The 17,897-nt window shown below is 38.4% G+C and overlaps 1 protein-coding gene across 16 annotated transcripts in view; it reads left to right on the forward strand.

Moving 5' to 3' along the window:
* The window catches only part of LOC137106374 (ELKS/Rab6-interacting/CAST family member 1-like), a 105,746-nt gene that overhangs the window by 14,682 nt on the left and 73,167 nt on the right, over positions 1–17,897 (forward strand). For 9 of the 16 annotated variants that reach the window (XR_010911928.1, XR_010911929.1, XM_067489534.1 and 6 more), the window contains exons 5-11: positions 8,300–8,556; positions 8,653–8,824; positions 11,693–11,767; positions 12,250–12,405; positions 13,050–13,142; positions 14,662–14,829; positions 14,930–15,097. Coding sequence is in view for 12 of the 16 variants with exons in the window: in XM_067489534.1 (XP_067345635.1) it covers positions 8,300–8,556; positions 8,653–8,824; positions 11,693–11,767; positions 12,250–12,405; positions 13,050–13,142; positions 14,662–14,829; positions 14,930–15,097 (1,089 nt within the window). In the remaining 4 variants the exon portion in view is untranslated. The remainder of the gene's footprint in view (positions 1–8,299; positions 8,557–8,652; positions 8,825–11,692; positions 11,768–12,249; positions 12,406–13,049; positions 13,143–14,661; positions 14,830–14,929; positions 15,098–17,897) is intronic. The other 7 variants (XR_010911930.1, XR_010911931.1, XM_067489536.1 and 4 more) reach the window with 1 other exon arrangement.

Here is a 17,897-nt window from a genome sequence, read left to right on the forward strand (position 1 = left end):
ACAGCCGCCCTCAAGGGCTGAGTCAATGAATGAATGGTTCAATTCATGACAAAATGACTGCAGGGTTTTCTTCTTAACAAGTAAGACTTGGACGTAAAGCTCCTGTGGTGGGAGTTACAGGTGAGGCAGAGGAAGTGAATGGGAAGGATTTATGGAACTAAAGTCAGACATAAAAGGCTTAACATCCATACAAACAAACACACAATAGAGGATTCAGCAATAATGTGTATTCCTGACACTCGCACTTCACATCTTTTATTAATGATTATAATTATTTGGTTATTTGATAAAATCTGCTTATTTGTTCAGTCTTACCAGCTGACATACCAACATATGATGAAAGGATAGGCTCAAGAGTTGACTATTTGTCTTTGCTGGATGCATAAACATACATTTTGGAGAACCTATAACAACCATCTTAGTCCCAATATCTATGTTTATTTTTGTTGTTTTGGCACAAGTTCTATTGGGTGATGGGATTGTAGACATGACAAAAAACACACCACATTGTTTTTAGCAATGTGGTAACATTGCTAATACCAATTCAAATGGGGAAAACCATAAATGTTCAGATGATCAAGTAGCTGGCAAATAACCAGTGTAGCAACCAGCCAGAATATTCCAACCAGTTCATTAGGACACCGGAAGCAAAAACACATACATTTTGGTTGTAAATGCAGTGAGAGTGCACAATAACAGACAGTTTGAGCGTTTGCCTAAAACCTGTGTGATCATCTGATTGTTTGGGTGAATATGATGCAGAGCACTCATTGGAAAGACAGTGTGCAGGCTTAAGGTTTTTTAAAGTCCATTTTTGATACAGAATACATTGCTCTTTAAAACATAATGACAATCATCTCACTGTCTGACTCTGCCTACCTTGCTAGCTCCTTTTGTTGCCTGCAGTCCGCTCCTCTTTCCATCCAATGCTCACCGACCTATGACTCATTATTCCTGTGTGTGTGTGTGTTTCTGCATTTGTGCTCATGTTGGCATACTGTACTTGTATTCAACCAACTTTATGTGCATTTGTGAGTCAATCACCTTCCTACCCTTTTGGAGTTTAAATGTCCCAAGTAGATGAGATACAATTCTTTCAAAAAATGCTAATTTACCCTGACTTTGCATTTGAGTGTACTGTATGTGCATTTGTATTCTGGGTCTGTTTTCTGTGTGTGTGTGTGTGTGTGTGTGTGTGTGTGCGTGTGTGATTCACACATGAATGCTCATCAGTAACAGATGGTCCTCAAACCTGTGTGTGTTTATTTAGTCAGGATAGAGAGATAGGTGAGAGGGAAAAGAAAGGAGGATGGAGAGAGAGTAAAGAAGGTAAATATAAGGAATAATGGCATGGGAGGAAAAGGCAGATGGACAAAGAGGGAAAGAATGGATTATCAAGGAGAACATTTTTTCATCTCTAGATAAAGAGATTAAAGATGTGGACTTATAAACTGGAGGGTCTTACAAAACTCTAACTTCAATTAAAAAAGGAGAAATAGCACGGTCTGATTTTTCTTTTATAAAGGCACATTGTTCATTTTACGGTGGAAAGATTTAAAAGAGACTTTTTTTTCCTTCACTCTGCCTACAAGTCTTTTTCCCATTTTGTGAGTTTTCTCTCTCCCTCTCTACTTTCTCTCACTTTGTCTACTTCCTCACTCTCTGTGTGTGCGTGAGTGAGAGAGAAAGCCTGTGCTAGCCATGTCTTTCCTTATAAGGAATGCGTTTGGGAAGCGTTGGAGAGGAATGAACAGAATTACAGCACAGTCACTCCCCTTTTCCTCTGCTGCTTTTCCTTTTTATACTCTGTCTAGTATCTATCTATCCATCTATCTGCTAGATAGCTATCATGTCAAAGCTGCAATCGACTGTTTAGCTGACGTCAGTTTTGTCTTCTCTTCTAAACTCACTAGTGACCTTGATGTTGCATCACAAAGTGACTGTTAAGGGTCAACATTTCACTTTCTTGCACCTTTCTTTAATCTCTTGCCTTGCTCCTTCACCTGTATGTGTTCTCTTCTTCCCCATTTGTTTTCCTTCAGTCTGATATTATTTTCGTCCATCTTTTCCAAGTTCCGCTCTTTTGGGAAATGAGGGCTCTTCGTGTGTTTCATTTAGTTGCCTTGTTTATTTAATGTTCCTCATCCTCCACCTTTCTCCTCAGAGGAAGAGAGAAAGAGTGGTAATCTGCCTGTTGTATGGTGCTGAGTGGGCGATGATTTCAAACTGTTCACGCTCATTACACACACACACAGCATGACCACTGCCTCCAACATGATGTTGTCTGCTTCTTATGTGTGTAACGCTGCATGTGGGCATTATTGTGCACTTGTGGTGTGTGTCTGTGTGTGTGTCCATTTGAGTATGTGTATATGTGTTTCTTTCACAGTGTGTTTGTTTGTAAAAGGGTGACTCACTCAGCGAGGCATGAGATGGAGGAGTAATAACAGAGAGATGGTTAATATTGAACGACAGATGAGCAGTGGCCTGAGGTGGGGATGACAAACTGATTAAAATATTGCCATCGTGCTCACAACCTGATTTTTTTTTTTTCCTTCTCTTGTCCTATAAATAAAATTAGGCATTATCGTGACTGCTCATTAGATTACACCAGGGATAATTCCTGATCCTTTGCTTTTTTTTTTTGTGAAATTGTGTTTTTTTTTTTTTTTTACTTCAGACTTCACAAATTGTTCAAATGAAACAACAGACAAGGTCATTTTCATATTTTGCTTAAACCACTCACATGTAGGGGAGCTGTATCTCAGGAATGTGGGTTAAAATGTGTTGTCCAAAGGGGGGTTGCATGGTTAATGGCTCAGTAAGTTTATTTAGAAGTTTATTCATGCAATTTTAAAGATACAGTGTGCACATAATTCTTAATAGAAATATCCTGCAACACTTACCCTAATGTGAAGAGATGCAGTGGAAGCCTCCTGTGACGCAAACTCACTGAACAGCACTGGCAGCACTGCAGACATACTCACTTTGAGTAAAGTGCACCCTACTGACCAATCAGATGAGAGCAATTATTTCTGCTTATTTAAAATATATATTGTAATTCCTTAAGTGTAACTTCCCGAAAGTCTGTAAAGGCCCGTATGTGATCAAGTTGTAAATTTTACTGTTGGGACACACAGGTGCCATCTTGTGATCTGTAAGGTCTGTTTATCTGTGCCAGCTACAGTAGTTAGAATGGTTTGCCTGGCGGGTGCTTGTGGGATGAGCACAAAGTAAATATGTCATTTTGTGGCCCCTTGTGTCACGGCAACTTGTGGCAACTAAAAACCCTTATTTTTCCAATTTAGAACTACAGAACTTTTCAGAGGCTGAAAACAAGAAACCTGACAGCTAACTGATACTATGGTTAACTGTGGCCAGGCTAGCAAAAAGCTTCATACATATCTGTAGGTGAAGAGGAGGATGAGCTCCTGCTCATTTGGCAGAAAATGTAACAAACTAATATTAGTGGCAATTTAAAGGTCGTCCAGGGACAGAGACTAATCTGTCCCCCTGTGAAAACGATCTGAATAGAGAAATTCTAATGGAGCTCTGGGAAGAGTCAATGTCTCCTATTAATTGGTCCACAAATACTAAATGCAGGTTCATTCAATTTAAGGTAATGCACAGACTGAATTATAAAAAATAATTTAAAAAAGCATAATTGCATCTTCCCATCAGTGTTCCCACTCTGACACATGGAGCTCTGTGGATGGCAGGCTAGCACACCTTTGGTTTTACCCTGTATTGTACAGCGCTTGATCTGCTGTTTTCAATTGACTCTCCATAGCTTACAGTACGCATATTCACCACAATCATAATCTCTGTATCTTCGGGTGCTCTGCAGAAGTTTTTAAACATGCAATTAATGTGCAGTATATTCTGCACCAAAGCAGGTTAGTGGCCAAGAAGCTCATTCTTCCTACTTGGAAATCTACTAAATATGGCTCAAGGAGATGCTATTTCTCATACAAACAAACTGGAACTTGAAATAACTTGGGGACTCTATATTATTACGCAATATTCCTTTGTAAACATCCTGATATCACCAAAATAAAACGTGTTTGGCTACATGACCAGGCCAACCATATTTTTTTCTTGTTTCTGGTGCATGACCATTCTTTGTAAGGGGCACACTCAACTTTGTACTGAAATACATTGTCTGGCACACCATTTTCTTGTTATGCTATGCTTGTTCTTTTCTGTATAGTTAGCGTGTTCTAAATATGTAACTAAGATATGAAAAAGAATTGTTTATCTGTACCTTCCTTACTCAGTGGAAGATCTGCTAGTTAACCAGCTGGTAAACTGCCAGTGTACGGTCCTACTCGCAAAGTTACGGGAGCACTTCTCTACGGACCTACTATGGTGGCAGCAAAGATGTACTGTAGTGATGCTTTTCGGAATTTTCAAAATCATAGGGAATTAGTATAGCAGCTTCCAAATGACCTATAGAAATAATAATATTTATAATAATAATAATAATAATAATAATGATAATAATGCAGTATGGCTAGAGATGTACTGAGTTGACCTTGAATGTTTATACTGTATTTATTTGGATCATCTGATTAAAAAAAACAAAAAAAACAACCTGATCTATTTCTTAAGTGAACTCCAGTATGTTTGGTCCACCACCACCTGCTAGTGTTGCAGCGCTGCTATCCTTCACAGCCAGACATTAAACTCTGACCCACTTTATCTTTAGCAAATGGCTGTGTATAAAACATTTACAGTAGCTAGCGGTTTTCTTCTTCAACCACTGCTGACTGTTGCACTTACTGGCAGCAGCAGATCGTTACAGATGCCATCAACATTAATTCTTTGAGTAGCTTGTTGGTTTTAGTGTTTTTTGAAGCTGGTGTCTGTATGCAACCAATGTAGTATTTCTTCACTATAGAGGGTCCTGTCATGTCTGTGTTCTGAAGTCATATTCTCCCAGTTTTTCGATTCATAGCATATCACTAATATCAATTTACTTACTTGATATTTTAGTTGACGTAATATCACCAGTATTTGGCTCAGTTTGCAAGCTAGTCATGCACATTTACTCCTGGTATGGAACATCCCTATGTACAACTGATAGTAATGCTCTATGTATGTATGTAATACTTCTTCAGAGTCTGACCCAAAGACAAATGATTTAGATAAAGCTTCATATTATCTTGTCAAATCTTTTGTTTACTTTAATTTCATAACTTAAGTGGCAGCTTATGTTGTTAATTACAGGTGAAATGTTGCTACAAGGAACAAAGACATTGTCTGTCGAATACAGTTCAACTTTTGTCCTTATGAGAACTAGAATAAAGGAACAAAAAATCTGGAAATTTGACAAATACCTGTAACCTTTAGGTAGTCCTGTAACTTAGGTGTTAATGAGGCACTTCATATCTAAATGCTTCACTGAGTAAATATAAGGGCTATTCAATAAAATGTACAGCTACAAATTTTGAATTATATACAATACTTTGATTGTGCTTATTTCCCTTATCGTGCTTGTTTCCTGTACGTTCCGTTGATTAACTGATCTAAACGAACAGCTATAGCAAAGCTTTGTCATCTTGGTTTGTTTTGTTATTTGTATGTTTGCCCCTTTGCTGTTGACATTTGTGCCTCTTACAGTTATTTTGATTCTATGTCCAAATGAACAGGAAAGTAATGTGAGGATGCACTGAATCAGTCAGTCAGCTGTAATAACTTTATATTTTTTGTTTTATCTTACATAGCTTGTATATGATTGTTTACGTTTGCACTTTCAGTGTAACATGAACATGTTTAGAGTGTGCCCATATGTACAGTTCAAGTTTCAAGATGCATGTTTGTGTGCATTTCTGCATCTGATTTTAGCGCTGGCTGGCGCCCTCAGTCCTCTGTGTAATCAAAGTGTTTGACAGGTCAAAGGTTAAACAGCTCAAGACGACTCAGCAGAAACTGAAAAGAAAAACACAACTTGTATTCTCAGCCTCGCTCTATCTGACTCCCTCGTCTTTTTATCCTCTCTTTTATTTCTTCCGGAGACAATCGACGCTGTGTTTCCTCTAACTTTTTCTGCTGCCTTCTTCTTATCTCACTCTCTGTTCTCTGTTTCTTTCAGATTGCTCCCTTTTTATATTTCATTGCCTCATATGCTCCTCTCTCTTGTGGTCTGCTCTTTCTCAGCTCTGCATTCCAGCTGGGTATATGTGGGGGGGTGAGTTCTGGCACAAGTCTGTTTGTGTGTGCATGTCGTGTGTGTGTGTGTGTGTGTGTGTGTGTGTGTCTGTGTGTGTGTGTTTCTGAATACCCTTCACAGTTATGTTCAGACTATTTTCTTGACTTTAGATTTGGATTTAATATTTTTGTGAGGAAGACCATTGATATTGTGTGTGTTTGTGTGACGGTTTCTGTGTGTTTTGCTGCAACTCATATACTATTGGATGCTTGATGAGTGTTTGACTTAGTGTGTTTACCTGTTGTGTTATTATTATTATTATTATTATTATTATTATTACAGTATAAAATGATCCACATAGTCATACAATCACATGAAATATACTGTATACTATACATATTACTGTAATGTGTGTCTGTGAGTGTATTTTTCTTTATATTCAAAACTATGACTGCGACCAATTTTTTTATTTAAATATGAGTTAATCCACTGATTACTGGCACTAGTTAAAGGCAAAGACAAACTTATTTTCATATAATAATTCAAACAAAAGGCAGTTTCTAATGGTTTGCAGAAATGTAAAATTCATTAGCAATTGTATTAAATATGAAAAGGATATAACACTATGATAAACTGCCAGAAAGCAGCAGATAATTACAGTGTTTTTAAGTGTGGTCAGAGTTGGGGAACACCTTAATTTTTGTGTAACAGTTTAATGTAAAAGTGGGAAAAAGCATTACAAGTCTCCAAAGGCCAAATAAGTCTTTTGTTATTTCTTATATTCTCCAAAAGTCAAAAAATTCAGAAAGACCCGCTTGGGTGGGTCAGTGTTTACGTGTCAGAGGAAACAATCACAGTTGTCATGGAGACAGAAAGGGAAAGTTTAAGAGTGCAGACGTTTTCTGTCATTTAGTCTCTGTCTCAGTTAAACGGACCAACCTACAGACATGCACGCAGATTAACTATAAAAAGACACACATAAAGATTAAATATGAAATATCCTGCTTCTTAATCACGTTTACAGCAGTTTTTTGTAAATTTGTCTCAATCGAAATAGCCGTATGAACTGAATTTTACCCACACAAATGCACACACCTGGCTGTCTTCCAACTTTAAGCAGTACTAGGGTAAAAGACAGCTGCTGTGATAATATTCACTCTGTATACCCTACACTTCTTTTTGTGTTTGTTTGCACAAGTACAAAGTGTGATCACTATCTGCTACTTTCTTTCCCCCTTTCTTCTTCCTTGCTTTATATCTGAGAATTGCCTTTCTTTGCCTTACTCATCTGTCTTTTTCCTTACTGCTTTAATCTTGTTCTTTTCCTTGTCACTGTTGATTAGCAATTGCTGTAGGGCAGTAATAGCATCTCTGCCATTTCTAATCTAACTATTTTTTTCTTTTTTCTTTTCCTTTTTAATAAAAATTTTCTCTTGTACTCTCGTATACAGTATTCCCCCTCTCCCGTTTTCTACCTGTATTGTTTTTATGTTTGAAAATTCACCATGACTGGTGATGACCCAGCTGTTGTTCAGGTTATGTGTGATGCATCTGAGAAAAAGCCTGGGGACATCATAGTCCCCATCATCAACCACAAGTGTTAACTTGTCTTACTCAGGGGTAGTCATTTCAAGTTGTCCTCAGCCATGATGGTAGCAATACTAACCTGCCAACACATTTTTATAACACAGTCAATGTACGCTGTCACAATCCACCAGTCAGTCATTCATACACTGCTGTAGAGACGTCTACATTTATTTATTGTAAGGATTCAAGTAAAAATCCATGAACTCTATGAATTTAAACAAACATTTTCATACAATGTAGTGTAATTTTATTTGGAAAGTTCAATATCATGTAGTTTCTAATTAGGCTTTACAGATTTACATGCAATGACCCAGCTTTTTTTCCCCTCTGTGCTTCTGTTTGCTTGCATTTTTTTGTGCTTTTCTGTGCATAATATGGTCTGAAGAGAAGAGATACCAGACCTCAGCACGTTTCATAGTCCTGTTGTAGAAAAAAAACAGGACTTCTTTGGTACAACGAGATGTCTTCAGTAGCTTTTTCCAAAGCATCCACAGAAACAGAAATTTTTACATTTCTTAAACTTTGTAACCTTAAATTTTTTAAAACTTTCTCTTGCTCCAGCATCTTCAGTGCACCATCCAGGCTTTGCAAGATGAGCTGCGAATTCAGCGGGATCTCAACCAGCTCTTCCAGTCTGATTACTCAGAGTCCGGTGACCTTGGAAACCAGCCTATTCCGCCTCAGGATATGACAGAGGAGAACTTCCTGCGTCTCCACAGCGAGTATGAGCGACAGGCCAAAGAGCTCTTCCTCCTGAGAAAGACCGTGGAAGAAATGGAGCTGAGGATAGACACACAGAAACACACACTAACTGCCAGGTAGAGGTAGAAGGCAGACACAGGCGAGGTTTGCAATGTGAAATCACTTCCTCCCCATTATTGTACCTCTAAGTCTTTATGGTTATTTTTAAACAGGGATGAATCAATAAAGAAGTTACTAGAAATGTTGCAGAGTAAAGGTCTATCTTCACGGGCAACTGAGGAGGACCATGAACGAACAAGACGCCTGGCTGATGCTGAAATGACCATCCACCAACTGGAGGGCCTACTGGAGCAAAAAGACAAGGAGATGCTGCAACTCAGAGAGGTGTGTGTGATTGGCAAACAAAAAACAATGTGCACTAAAATATTCTCATGCGCAAGGGTGTGTCTTTGTGTACAGCCAAATGTGGCTGTGTATCCAGTAAATCAAACTATTGCACAAGCAGCGAGAGCCCTTGGCTTATTCCACTCTTGGCTCAGGTTAATATAACACACAACACACACAAATACATAGGAATGCACACTTTATCCTACTAAATTTTTGATTATTTCTTTTTTAACTCTCTATGCTGTCACTGTCTTTATTTTTTAATACAACAGCTTCCTCTAGTGGTAAGATGATGTTACTGACCAACAAATTATCAGAGTAGGGCATTAAGCTGTGGACAATATATATGTATGTCATGTTTATTTTTATAGCATATTTAAAATGCTTTTGATGCATCGAATTGAATTACTAATGAGTAATGGAAATTTTAGAATTAGGGTTAAGTAACAAGCAAATGATATAAGGTGCTGAAAGAAACTTTGTAGACTTTCAATTCAAGATTTAAATCAGTGTTATGGATACAAAATTTTTTAGATTTTTCAATCTGAACATTTTACTCACTAGCAATAGATACAGTAGTTAGCCTTTATTGTGGGGGAAGGGAATTTTTTCATGTCTTCTTAACAAAGAAATTTACATCAAAAAACCCAGAGCCGAATAAATATAGACTATAGTAGAACAATAATAATTATTATTATTTAATGATGATATAAGATTTAGGTGGTGGCATACAGTAATGAAAGTGTGTGAGTCTGTGAGAGGCAAAAGGGACATCAATTTGAGAAGCTTACTTTTCTGAGAGTTGATGCAGACTTATTTCTGATGGTGTTCCTCCACACCACAGGTGGAGCATCCTAGTTTGCCTGTACACACTTACCAACTGAAAAGCATCCAGTTAAAATGAGTCAGGAATCATTCTGAACATTCATTCAGTCATGGCCTAAGTTGATCCCCTGGCACCTCCATTTCATTGGAGCGAGGTTGTCTTCAAATTTCTCACTGCTTCACTACAGCTCTGCACCTCTACCTCTTCAGCTCCTGGTGCATTTCAGGTCTCTCTACTGTAACTGGCTGCCACCCAACAGCCACCATTCTCAAACTCAAAAATACATTACAATATTATGTAACAGTATTAATTCATTGCAAATACATTCCAGGAAGCCAAGACCATTTACTTAAGTCCAAACAGATTAACAACTCTTTTATTTACACTGATTAATACAAAAATCGCCAGATCTGAAACCAGACTGATAGGACTAACTCCAAATGTTCTATTGGCCACAGCTGTTAGGAAGAAATATGCATAAACAGACATATGCACACAAGCAGTGGATGAATCATGTATTGTATTAAAGGCAGCAAGGCTAAATGCAAACTGTGAGTACTCTCTAATGTATTTTCTGGCCCATGTTGCTTCGCATTGCATCAGTCTGCTGGACAGAGTTTCTGTTTTTTGATGTATTTGACAACAAGGATTGTTAATTGCAAAGCAGAAATGTCTCAGCAATACTGAAATACTTTTATTAAAAATGTCTGACTATTGTTTCATTAAGGTTCGGTAAGTAAAATTACAGTAGTGAACATAATATTGTGACTGCTGAGCAATTGCACTGGTGAGACTTATATTTAGGACCTTTCGCTAACTAACTCAAACCAGTTCTTGCAGCTTCCTACTGCTATAAAGAAATGTTTTTAATGACAATCTCTTGAGATTGCATTTGTGTGTAGGGGGATGCTTGCTTGAGCTGATGAGCATTCATAGCACTCATACAAGCGCCTTAAGCCATGGCACCCTGCCGTCCCTTTCACATATGTGTTTCTATGCTTCCTGGCTCATGCATTAGCTGTCTTTGTTAGCCTCTAAGTTTGTGTTCTCTAAAGGAAAGCAATGATGCATACCCTGTTCTGTCCTCCTGTCTGCTTTCATTCCTGCCTCTCTTCTTGCACTCTTTTCAACTTTCCTTTCTGTCTGTTTTTGTGCCTTTACATCTAGCATTACGCCTTCTGCTTAGTGCTCTCACTTCATGTCAGAAGTGAACTGTGATAACAACCAGATAGGATTCTGATTTGTGCACCTCAGTAAATTTGAGAAGTAAAATTTTACTTTAGAGACTTTTTTTTTGGGCAATATTTTTTTGGATACTTGCTTTCCAATATGAAGCCAGAGGACTGATTTTCTTTTTTTATATCATATTGTTTGGTTTTTTTATTCTATACTGTTTTCACTTTTTCTTGATTCTGGAACGCATTCATTGACTTAGCATCATTTTAAAACTTTTGTTACCACTTGAGGCTGAAACTGCATTCCTCACAGCGCAAAGGATGTGGGATGGACAGATTGACCCAAGGATGCTTAAACCTAGTGCCTCGGCAAGAGGGAAACATCTTATTCCCGCCTCCCCTTCCATCCCCATCTCTCCCTCTTTTAACACTTCTCCTTCCTTAGCTGTTCAACCTCCTTTACATGTGTTTCCCCCCTTCGAATCATCTCCTCCTTTCTATCCTACACACCATCACCCACTTCATTCCTCCCCCTCCTTTCCCACAACTTTCACTCCTTCCAATCACCAATCCACCAATCCAGTCATCCTACCCGCTTCTTGTCCTCCTCACTATCCATCTTTTGTTGTCACCTCCTCTGTCCACCCTTCCCTCCAGCACTCGCCGTCTTTTCCTACCCCGTCTCCACGGCCTTCACCCACCATCCAGCCCTCTCTCCATTCCTTTCCACCAGCTGACCTTACCTCCTCTCCTGGTTCGAGACCTTCTCCTTACTCACTTCATCCATCACTTCGCCCCTCTCTCCATCCCTCTGTGTCTCTCTCTCCATCACCTGCTGACCACCGTGGTGTGTGTCTCTCTCAGGAGCTACACAGGAGATATGAAGCAGCTCCAGAGTCAACTAAGACCAAGGCCCTGCAAACAGTCATTGAAATGAAGGTAAATATGTCTTGTTGATAATTTTAGATAAATGTTTATGTGTACATACCTTTTTGTAGTTGTGTGGACATATACCATTGTCTCACAACGTCTATTTGATGGTAGGATAGGATGATAGGATCAAGAATCATAATACATAATTTAACATGATGAAAAAATGAAAAAAATTACATTTTTTGTCAAATTAACATACAGTAACAGATGATTTTCAGAACGTTACTTACATTTACACAGGAATTGCCCTTATTGTCTACTTGTAGGAAACACCTAAATTGGTTACAGAAAAGCTTTTTGGAAATTGTCTTGCCTGCCTTTAACATCATGTGCTTTATAATTTAGATTTCCATGGTCATATTACCTTTCATAGACTCGTGCATAGGCTGCTCATTATTCATAAATACTGTATACTCAATGTATGGTTCAGGCTTAGGGAATCACGCTGGAACTTGTATTTTAACATGAGTGTGACAATGTCCCTGCAGGATGCAAAGATCAGCTCACTAGAGCGTGGGATGAGAGAGCTAGAGGAGGAGGTGAACATGCTCAAGTCCAATGGAGCTCTGAGCAGCGAGGAGAGGGAGGAGGAAATCAAACAAATGGAGGTCTACAGATCCCACTCCAAGTTCATGAAGAACAAGGTGATGGGTACACACACACACAGTAAAATACAGATACATTTGCTTGTCTCAACAGTTTTCCTCTTTGTGTCTTAAAAAATTGCTGGAATTTCTAGCTTGCTGGAAAAGAATGGACCATACCATAATCAAGAACAAAGTGTTAAAAAAAAATCTAACAATAGCCAGTCTGCAAATTCACTACATTTCTTTTTATGCTAGTTTATTTTGCTTGTTGAATTTGAAATCAAGTTGTTTTGTCACAGTTAGTTTTCTATGTCATGTGAGGAACATTTTTACCTCTTTGACATCATATTTGTGAACATTCATTTTTAGAAACCTTACATCCTAACACTAGAAATACAGACATCATCAGTATGTTTCTAAAATACATTTAAGATTAAGGGAACAATCAATGTCCCTGTCAACCAAATTTAATGTGAGACCCCGTTCTTCCACGTTATATAGTGTGACACTGTCCATTAAAAGTGCACCATTCATTGCCACACACTCCCACTATTACATGATGGTACGATGTAGTTGCAGGATGTGCAGTAAATATTTGTGCAGCAGCATGTGAGGGACCTGGATATGCTGTGTGTGGCAGCGGTCAGTGACTATGGCAGCTGATTTGTCTTGGTCATGGTGACGCCCTCCTCTCCTGCCAGGTTGAGCAGCTGAAGGAAGAGCTAAGTCACAGCCAATCAGAGAAGGAGGAGCTAAGGCAACGAGCCAATGAGCTTCAGCGGGAGGTGTCCGCAGTAAGAGACACACCTCTGTGTCTATGCTTCTTTTCTCTCTTGCTTGCCTTTCTTTCCATCTCCCAGGTTGACTGTGTAGCTGCTGCTTGAATAGCATCCCAGTAGTCTGACTGTCTGTTCGGACAGTAGTAAGCAACTACAACTGTCAAGTGCCATTTACGCTAAGCAGAAGAAACTACATGTAGAGAGCAAAATAAAAATTCATTTATATTGTTATTGGACCCAGATATCACTTCCTTATTTTCCTCTCTTTTGGTTTCTCTGCTAGAGCTCTAGAGCTAAGTTGTGATTAATAAGTTCAAACTATATCCTCTCAACTGTACAATACCAAGTTCAACTAAAAACTGACTCCTCTTCACTATATCACATTTGACATTTGTGTTTAGGTTTTCTATTAGCTTCGATTTTTGGTCTAAACAATGTTGATAAACAGCATCTGTGACAGTAATAGTTGTTTCTAGCAGTCTGAACTGTACAATTATAGACTCCAAGCTCAGGTTCCAGCTGTGCTATGCTACAGTATGCACATATCTAACTTGCTTTTCTCTTTTGTTGCATGAGGTTTCTCTCAGCTAGTGGCTCAGATCAGTTTGCTAATGTTTTTATAGGGTTGTTTTTCTTTGTGGTTCAGAGGCCATTTCATGTTAAGTTCATCCCTTGTCACCATATTGAAGTGGCAGAGGAATAAAATTTGGTTACCTAAATAGTTTTCATGTATGTTTATTTTAATTTTAATGTTCATGGGCTTACTTATAGAATATACCCTTACCTGATACAGGTAATAATCTGTATATATAGTATTATTTAATACAATTACATAGCTGAGAACTGTGGAGAAAAACATTGCAATACTGCTCTGACTTCCACGTGGATCTTAACTGTCACTTGTTTTCCAGGGGAAAGGACACAACGTTAGACAACAAATGTACTTCTTCCTCACTGTGTCTAATTTTATTAAACACAGCTTTGTGAATATAAACAAAGTTTCTTTTTTTAGAGGGACACACACTCAGAGTTAAGGGGATGAAGCAGGCTAGAAGCATAGTCTTTTGTCTTTAAAGAACTAAACTCTTAGTACCCTTGAGCAAGGAGGTGAACAACCAGCTGGTCCAGCGACATAGTAACATGCTCTAGTTGTACATATGTAATACTTAGCAGATGTAAATGTGTTAACTCCCTTGCTTGAAAAAAAATATTTTTCCTCCTGAATCAATATCACAAAGTTGTAAAGTAAAAGTTAAGTGAGTCAGTATTTGCCTCTTAAAAGTATTACTGTGCTGGTTAGGACTGTCCTCTGCTTAGACATGTTTCCACTTTTGTAGCTGGTTTCCTGTAATGTCATTCTGAATAATGGCTAAAACCTTAACATGCACAGTAGTACTCACTTACTGAAGATTGTATTATATTGTATACATTTTGAAAAAACATGTAAGCGTCTTTCTTGCAACTCTCTTAATGTATCTTCTCCTTTCTGTCTCCCCCTATTTCTCTCATAATGTCACATGGATGCGTCATGTAGATGGATCAAGCAAAGCAGGACCTGAGCCGTAAGGATAGTGAACTGTTGGCTCTTAGGACCAAACTAGACACACTGAACAATCAGTTTTCGGACAGTAAACAACATGTGGATGTGCTCAAGGAGTCACTTACTGCCAAAGAACAGAGAGCCGCCATACTACAGACTGAGGCCAGCTACTTTTTTACTTGTTTATATGTGACTTTGATATTTGGTTTGTGATCATTTACAATATTTCCACTGACTTTAACATGTATGTGTATGCACACAGGTGGATGCTTTGCGTCTCCGCCTGGAAGAAAAGGAATCCCTGCTCTCTAAAAAGAGTCAGCAGATATCCGAGCTGATGGAGGAGAAAAGTAATCAACAAGGAGAAATCACTGACCTCAAAGACATGCTGGATGTCAAAGAACGCAAAGTTAATGTGCTGCAGAAGAAGGTAAAAGGATTCAGAAAGATACATTTTTTATTTTGAAAAAACAAAATAAAAACGTATTGTCAGTCAATACAAAAATCATTTACCCTTACATGTTCTTTGGTAAATGTCCGCTGCTGTCATACCTAGAGACACTTTGACATGTAGCCGGGACCGGGGATCGAACCACCGACCCTGTGGTCCGTGGACTGAGCTATAGAGATCCTAGGTTTCCTTTTTTAATTTACATAGTTGGTAATTTTTTTTTTTTAGCCAATGAAAGTTATTGCCGCTCATTCTTTTTGTCTATACAATCCAGTGTCACTACATCTGAAAATATTTTTTCCTGTAAGGCTCACACTGATTTTGGCAACTGAAAAAGTGACCAAATGTTTAGTTATACTTAACATGAGTGCTGGCAACATAGTGTTTCAAGAAACACTGGCTCCACTAGATGGGGCTATAAGACTATTAGACTGAAAGGTAGAAAGACAGGAGGACATAGTCACAGAGAGGTATTCAAGAAATGTGAGTTAGAGGTGGTCTCCTGTAATTTGACCCCCTATCTTTGCTGTCTGCTACACACATGTCATCTTGACAAGAGTTATACTGGCCAGACATGATGGTGAAGAGACAGAGAGGAAAGAAACTGCAGTGATACAACAGTTTCCCATTGATACATTGTAAGGGAAGCTTCAGGCGGATTATTTAGACAGTAACATAAAATGAAATAAAAAAAGAGCTACACAGTTCAGTCTCCCCATCAGCAGCCAGTCCTGTCACTATCTCCTGTTATAAGAAATGCAACGTCCTCCTCCTTTTCTTCTTGTCCCCCCATCTCTCGTCCGCCCCTCCAGTTGTGACTTGTTTAAAAACATAGAGTGTGAGCAGATAATTGATTGAGACAATCAAGCAGACAGACATACAGCGGGGGTGGGGGGGTGGCAGAGTGTGTTTGAAATCAGATGCATACTAATGACTTCCTCCTGTTCAATAAATCATGACCTCTGCCGTCTTCAAATAGAATACAGTCCACTGTCTGAGAGGGAGACAGAGATGCTGCTGACGCTACTGTCTAATGTGCACTTCTGATTCCTCCATTTTTTTTTCTCTTTTTGCATGTGAATGAAATTAAAATGGTACATTTGCATTTCCTGTTTGTCCAGTTCCTTTTCCTCTTCTCTTTGCCCCCTTATTGTTTTTACTGTCACTCTTTGCAGTAACAGAAATAAATTTGAATGCATAGATGATTCATGGTCAAGATAATCTTAGAGCCCCCATACGCTCTTCTTTTTGTTTTTAATGTATTTTTTTCTGATGTGTGAGGTACATTGCGTGAGCCAGTAATTGCTTGTTTAATGTATTTCCGTTAATTATCACAGATTATTTGGCGACTAAAATGGCACAAGACAAGCGATGAGTGTTTGCACGTGTGTATGTGTGTGTGTGTTTGCGTGCCTGCGTACATGCCATCGGGCTGTTGTCAGATCAAAGACTCTCCCTGCCTCTTAATGTCATGTGCGTGTGTTTATGTGTGTTTGTGTGCGTGTGTGAGACAGAAAGCAAGTAAGGAGGGGGTGTCAGTCAAACTGTCAGGTGAATAGTTGAATAATGAGGTGGTGGGAATGTTTTACTGTTTAAGCACACACACTCCCAATGTCTGTGGTACTGTGTATGGCTCACCTGCCGTGGAGTCAGAGGTTACATACCAATCTAACATTCTCTTTTTTTTTGACAGGTTGTCAATCGCTTGGTTTCCTTTCTGTTTGGCAAAAGAAAGGATAGAGAGACAGAAAAATAAGGAGATTGAAAGTTTTAAATTTTACCACCCAAGTTTTCTCATAATAAGACATTACATAAGATTTCCATCTCTCCCTTTATTCCTGAATTTGTTATTTCTGTACTGTTTAACCTTTTGTTCCATCCATCTTTTAATGAAGACCGCAAAGTTGACATAGTGCCTAATCTTTGTCTATGATCTCTCTCTCACACACACACACACACACACATATGTATACACACTCGTTGTGGGTTCATGGAAAGAGTGAGTCCTTGAGTAATATCTGCTGATTTTGTGTTTTAACAGAAAATTAATCTGCTACCAAATAACTGTGAGAGGAAACAGGAGGAGGGAGGGAGAAGGGGAGAAAGGGAGAAATAAGTGGAGGAAGGGGATGTGTGTATGGAGTATGGGTTAAAGGTAGCAAAGCTTAGGGAGAAAGTTTATATTTGACGGTACAGCACCTCTCAGCCTTTTTTGTGTTGAAAATCTCCAGATACAATTGCATTAGAACCCTTTTCAAAGAATGTCTCTTTTGTTGTCAACAGAGTGTGGTAGTAAAGACTTGTCTTTTGTTTCCTTCAGAACAGAATATTTAGAGGAAACAGCAGACGATGTTGAGGAAACCTTTGAGTTAACTGTTTTTGTCTTCATTCATCTTTGTCTACATGACCTTGTGACACCTTGTGTGATCTCACACTGTTAAGTCAGTAAGCAGCAACATTGCGTAAACAATGAGTCCTCAAGGATCATTGTCTTTAGACTGGAAGTCATCAGATGTTCTACAATCATCTGAATCACATTTGTATGTTTTTTAATACATTTAAATAATTTCTATTTATTAAATTCAAATAGAAAAACAACAAGTAAAGTATGAAAGTCATAATTTAGTCTTTATGTTACAAACAGAGCTTGGCATTAGCTTATTTCAGATATAGAGGTATCAGCTAAATGATAACAACAAGTAGAAGCTGCAATAGATACATGTAAAAACAAAAATAAGTTTATTTACCTACATAATAGAGTTGTACCCTTATAACATAC

Source organism: Channa argus, chromosome 21 (genome assembly GCF_033026475.1).
Source record: "Channa argus isolate prfri chromosome 21, Channa argus male v1.0, whole genome shotgun sequence".
Taxonomy (NCBI): Eukaryota; Metazoa; Chordata; class Actinopteri; order Anabantiformes; family Channidae; genus Channa; species Channa argus.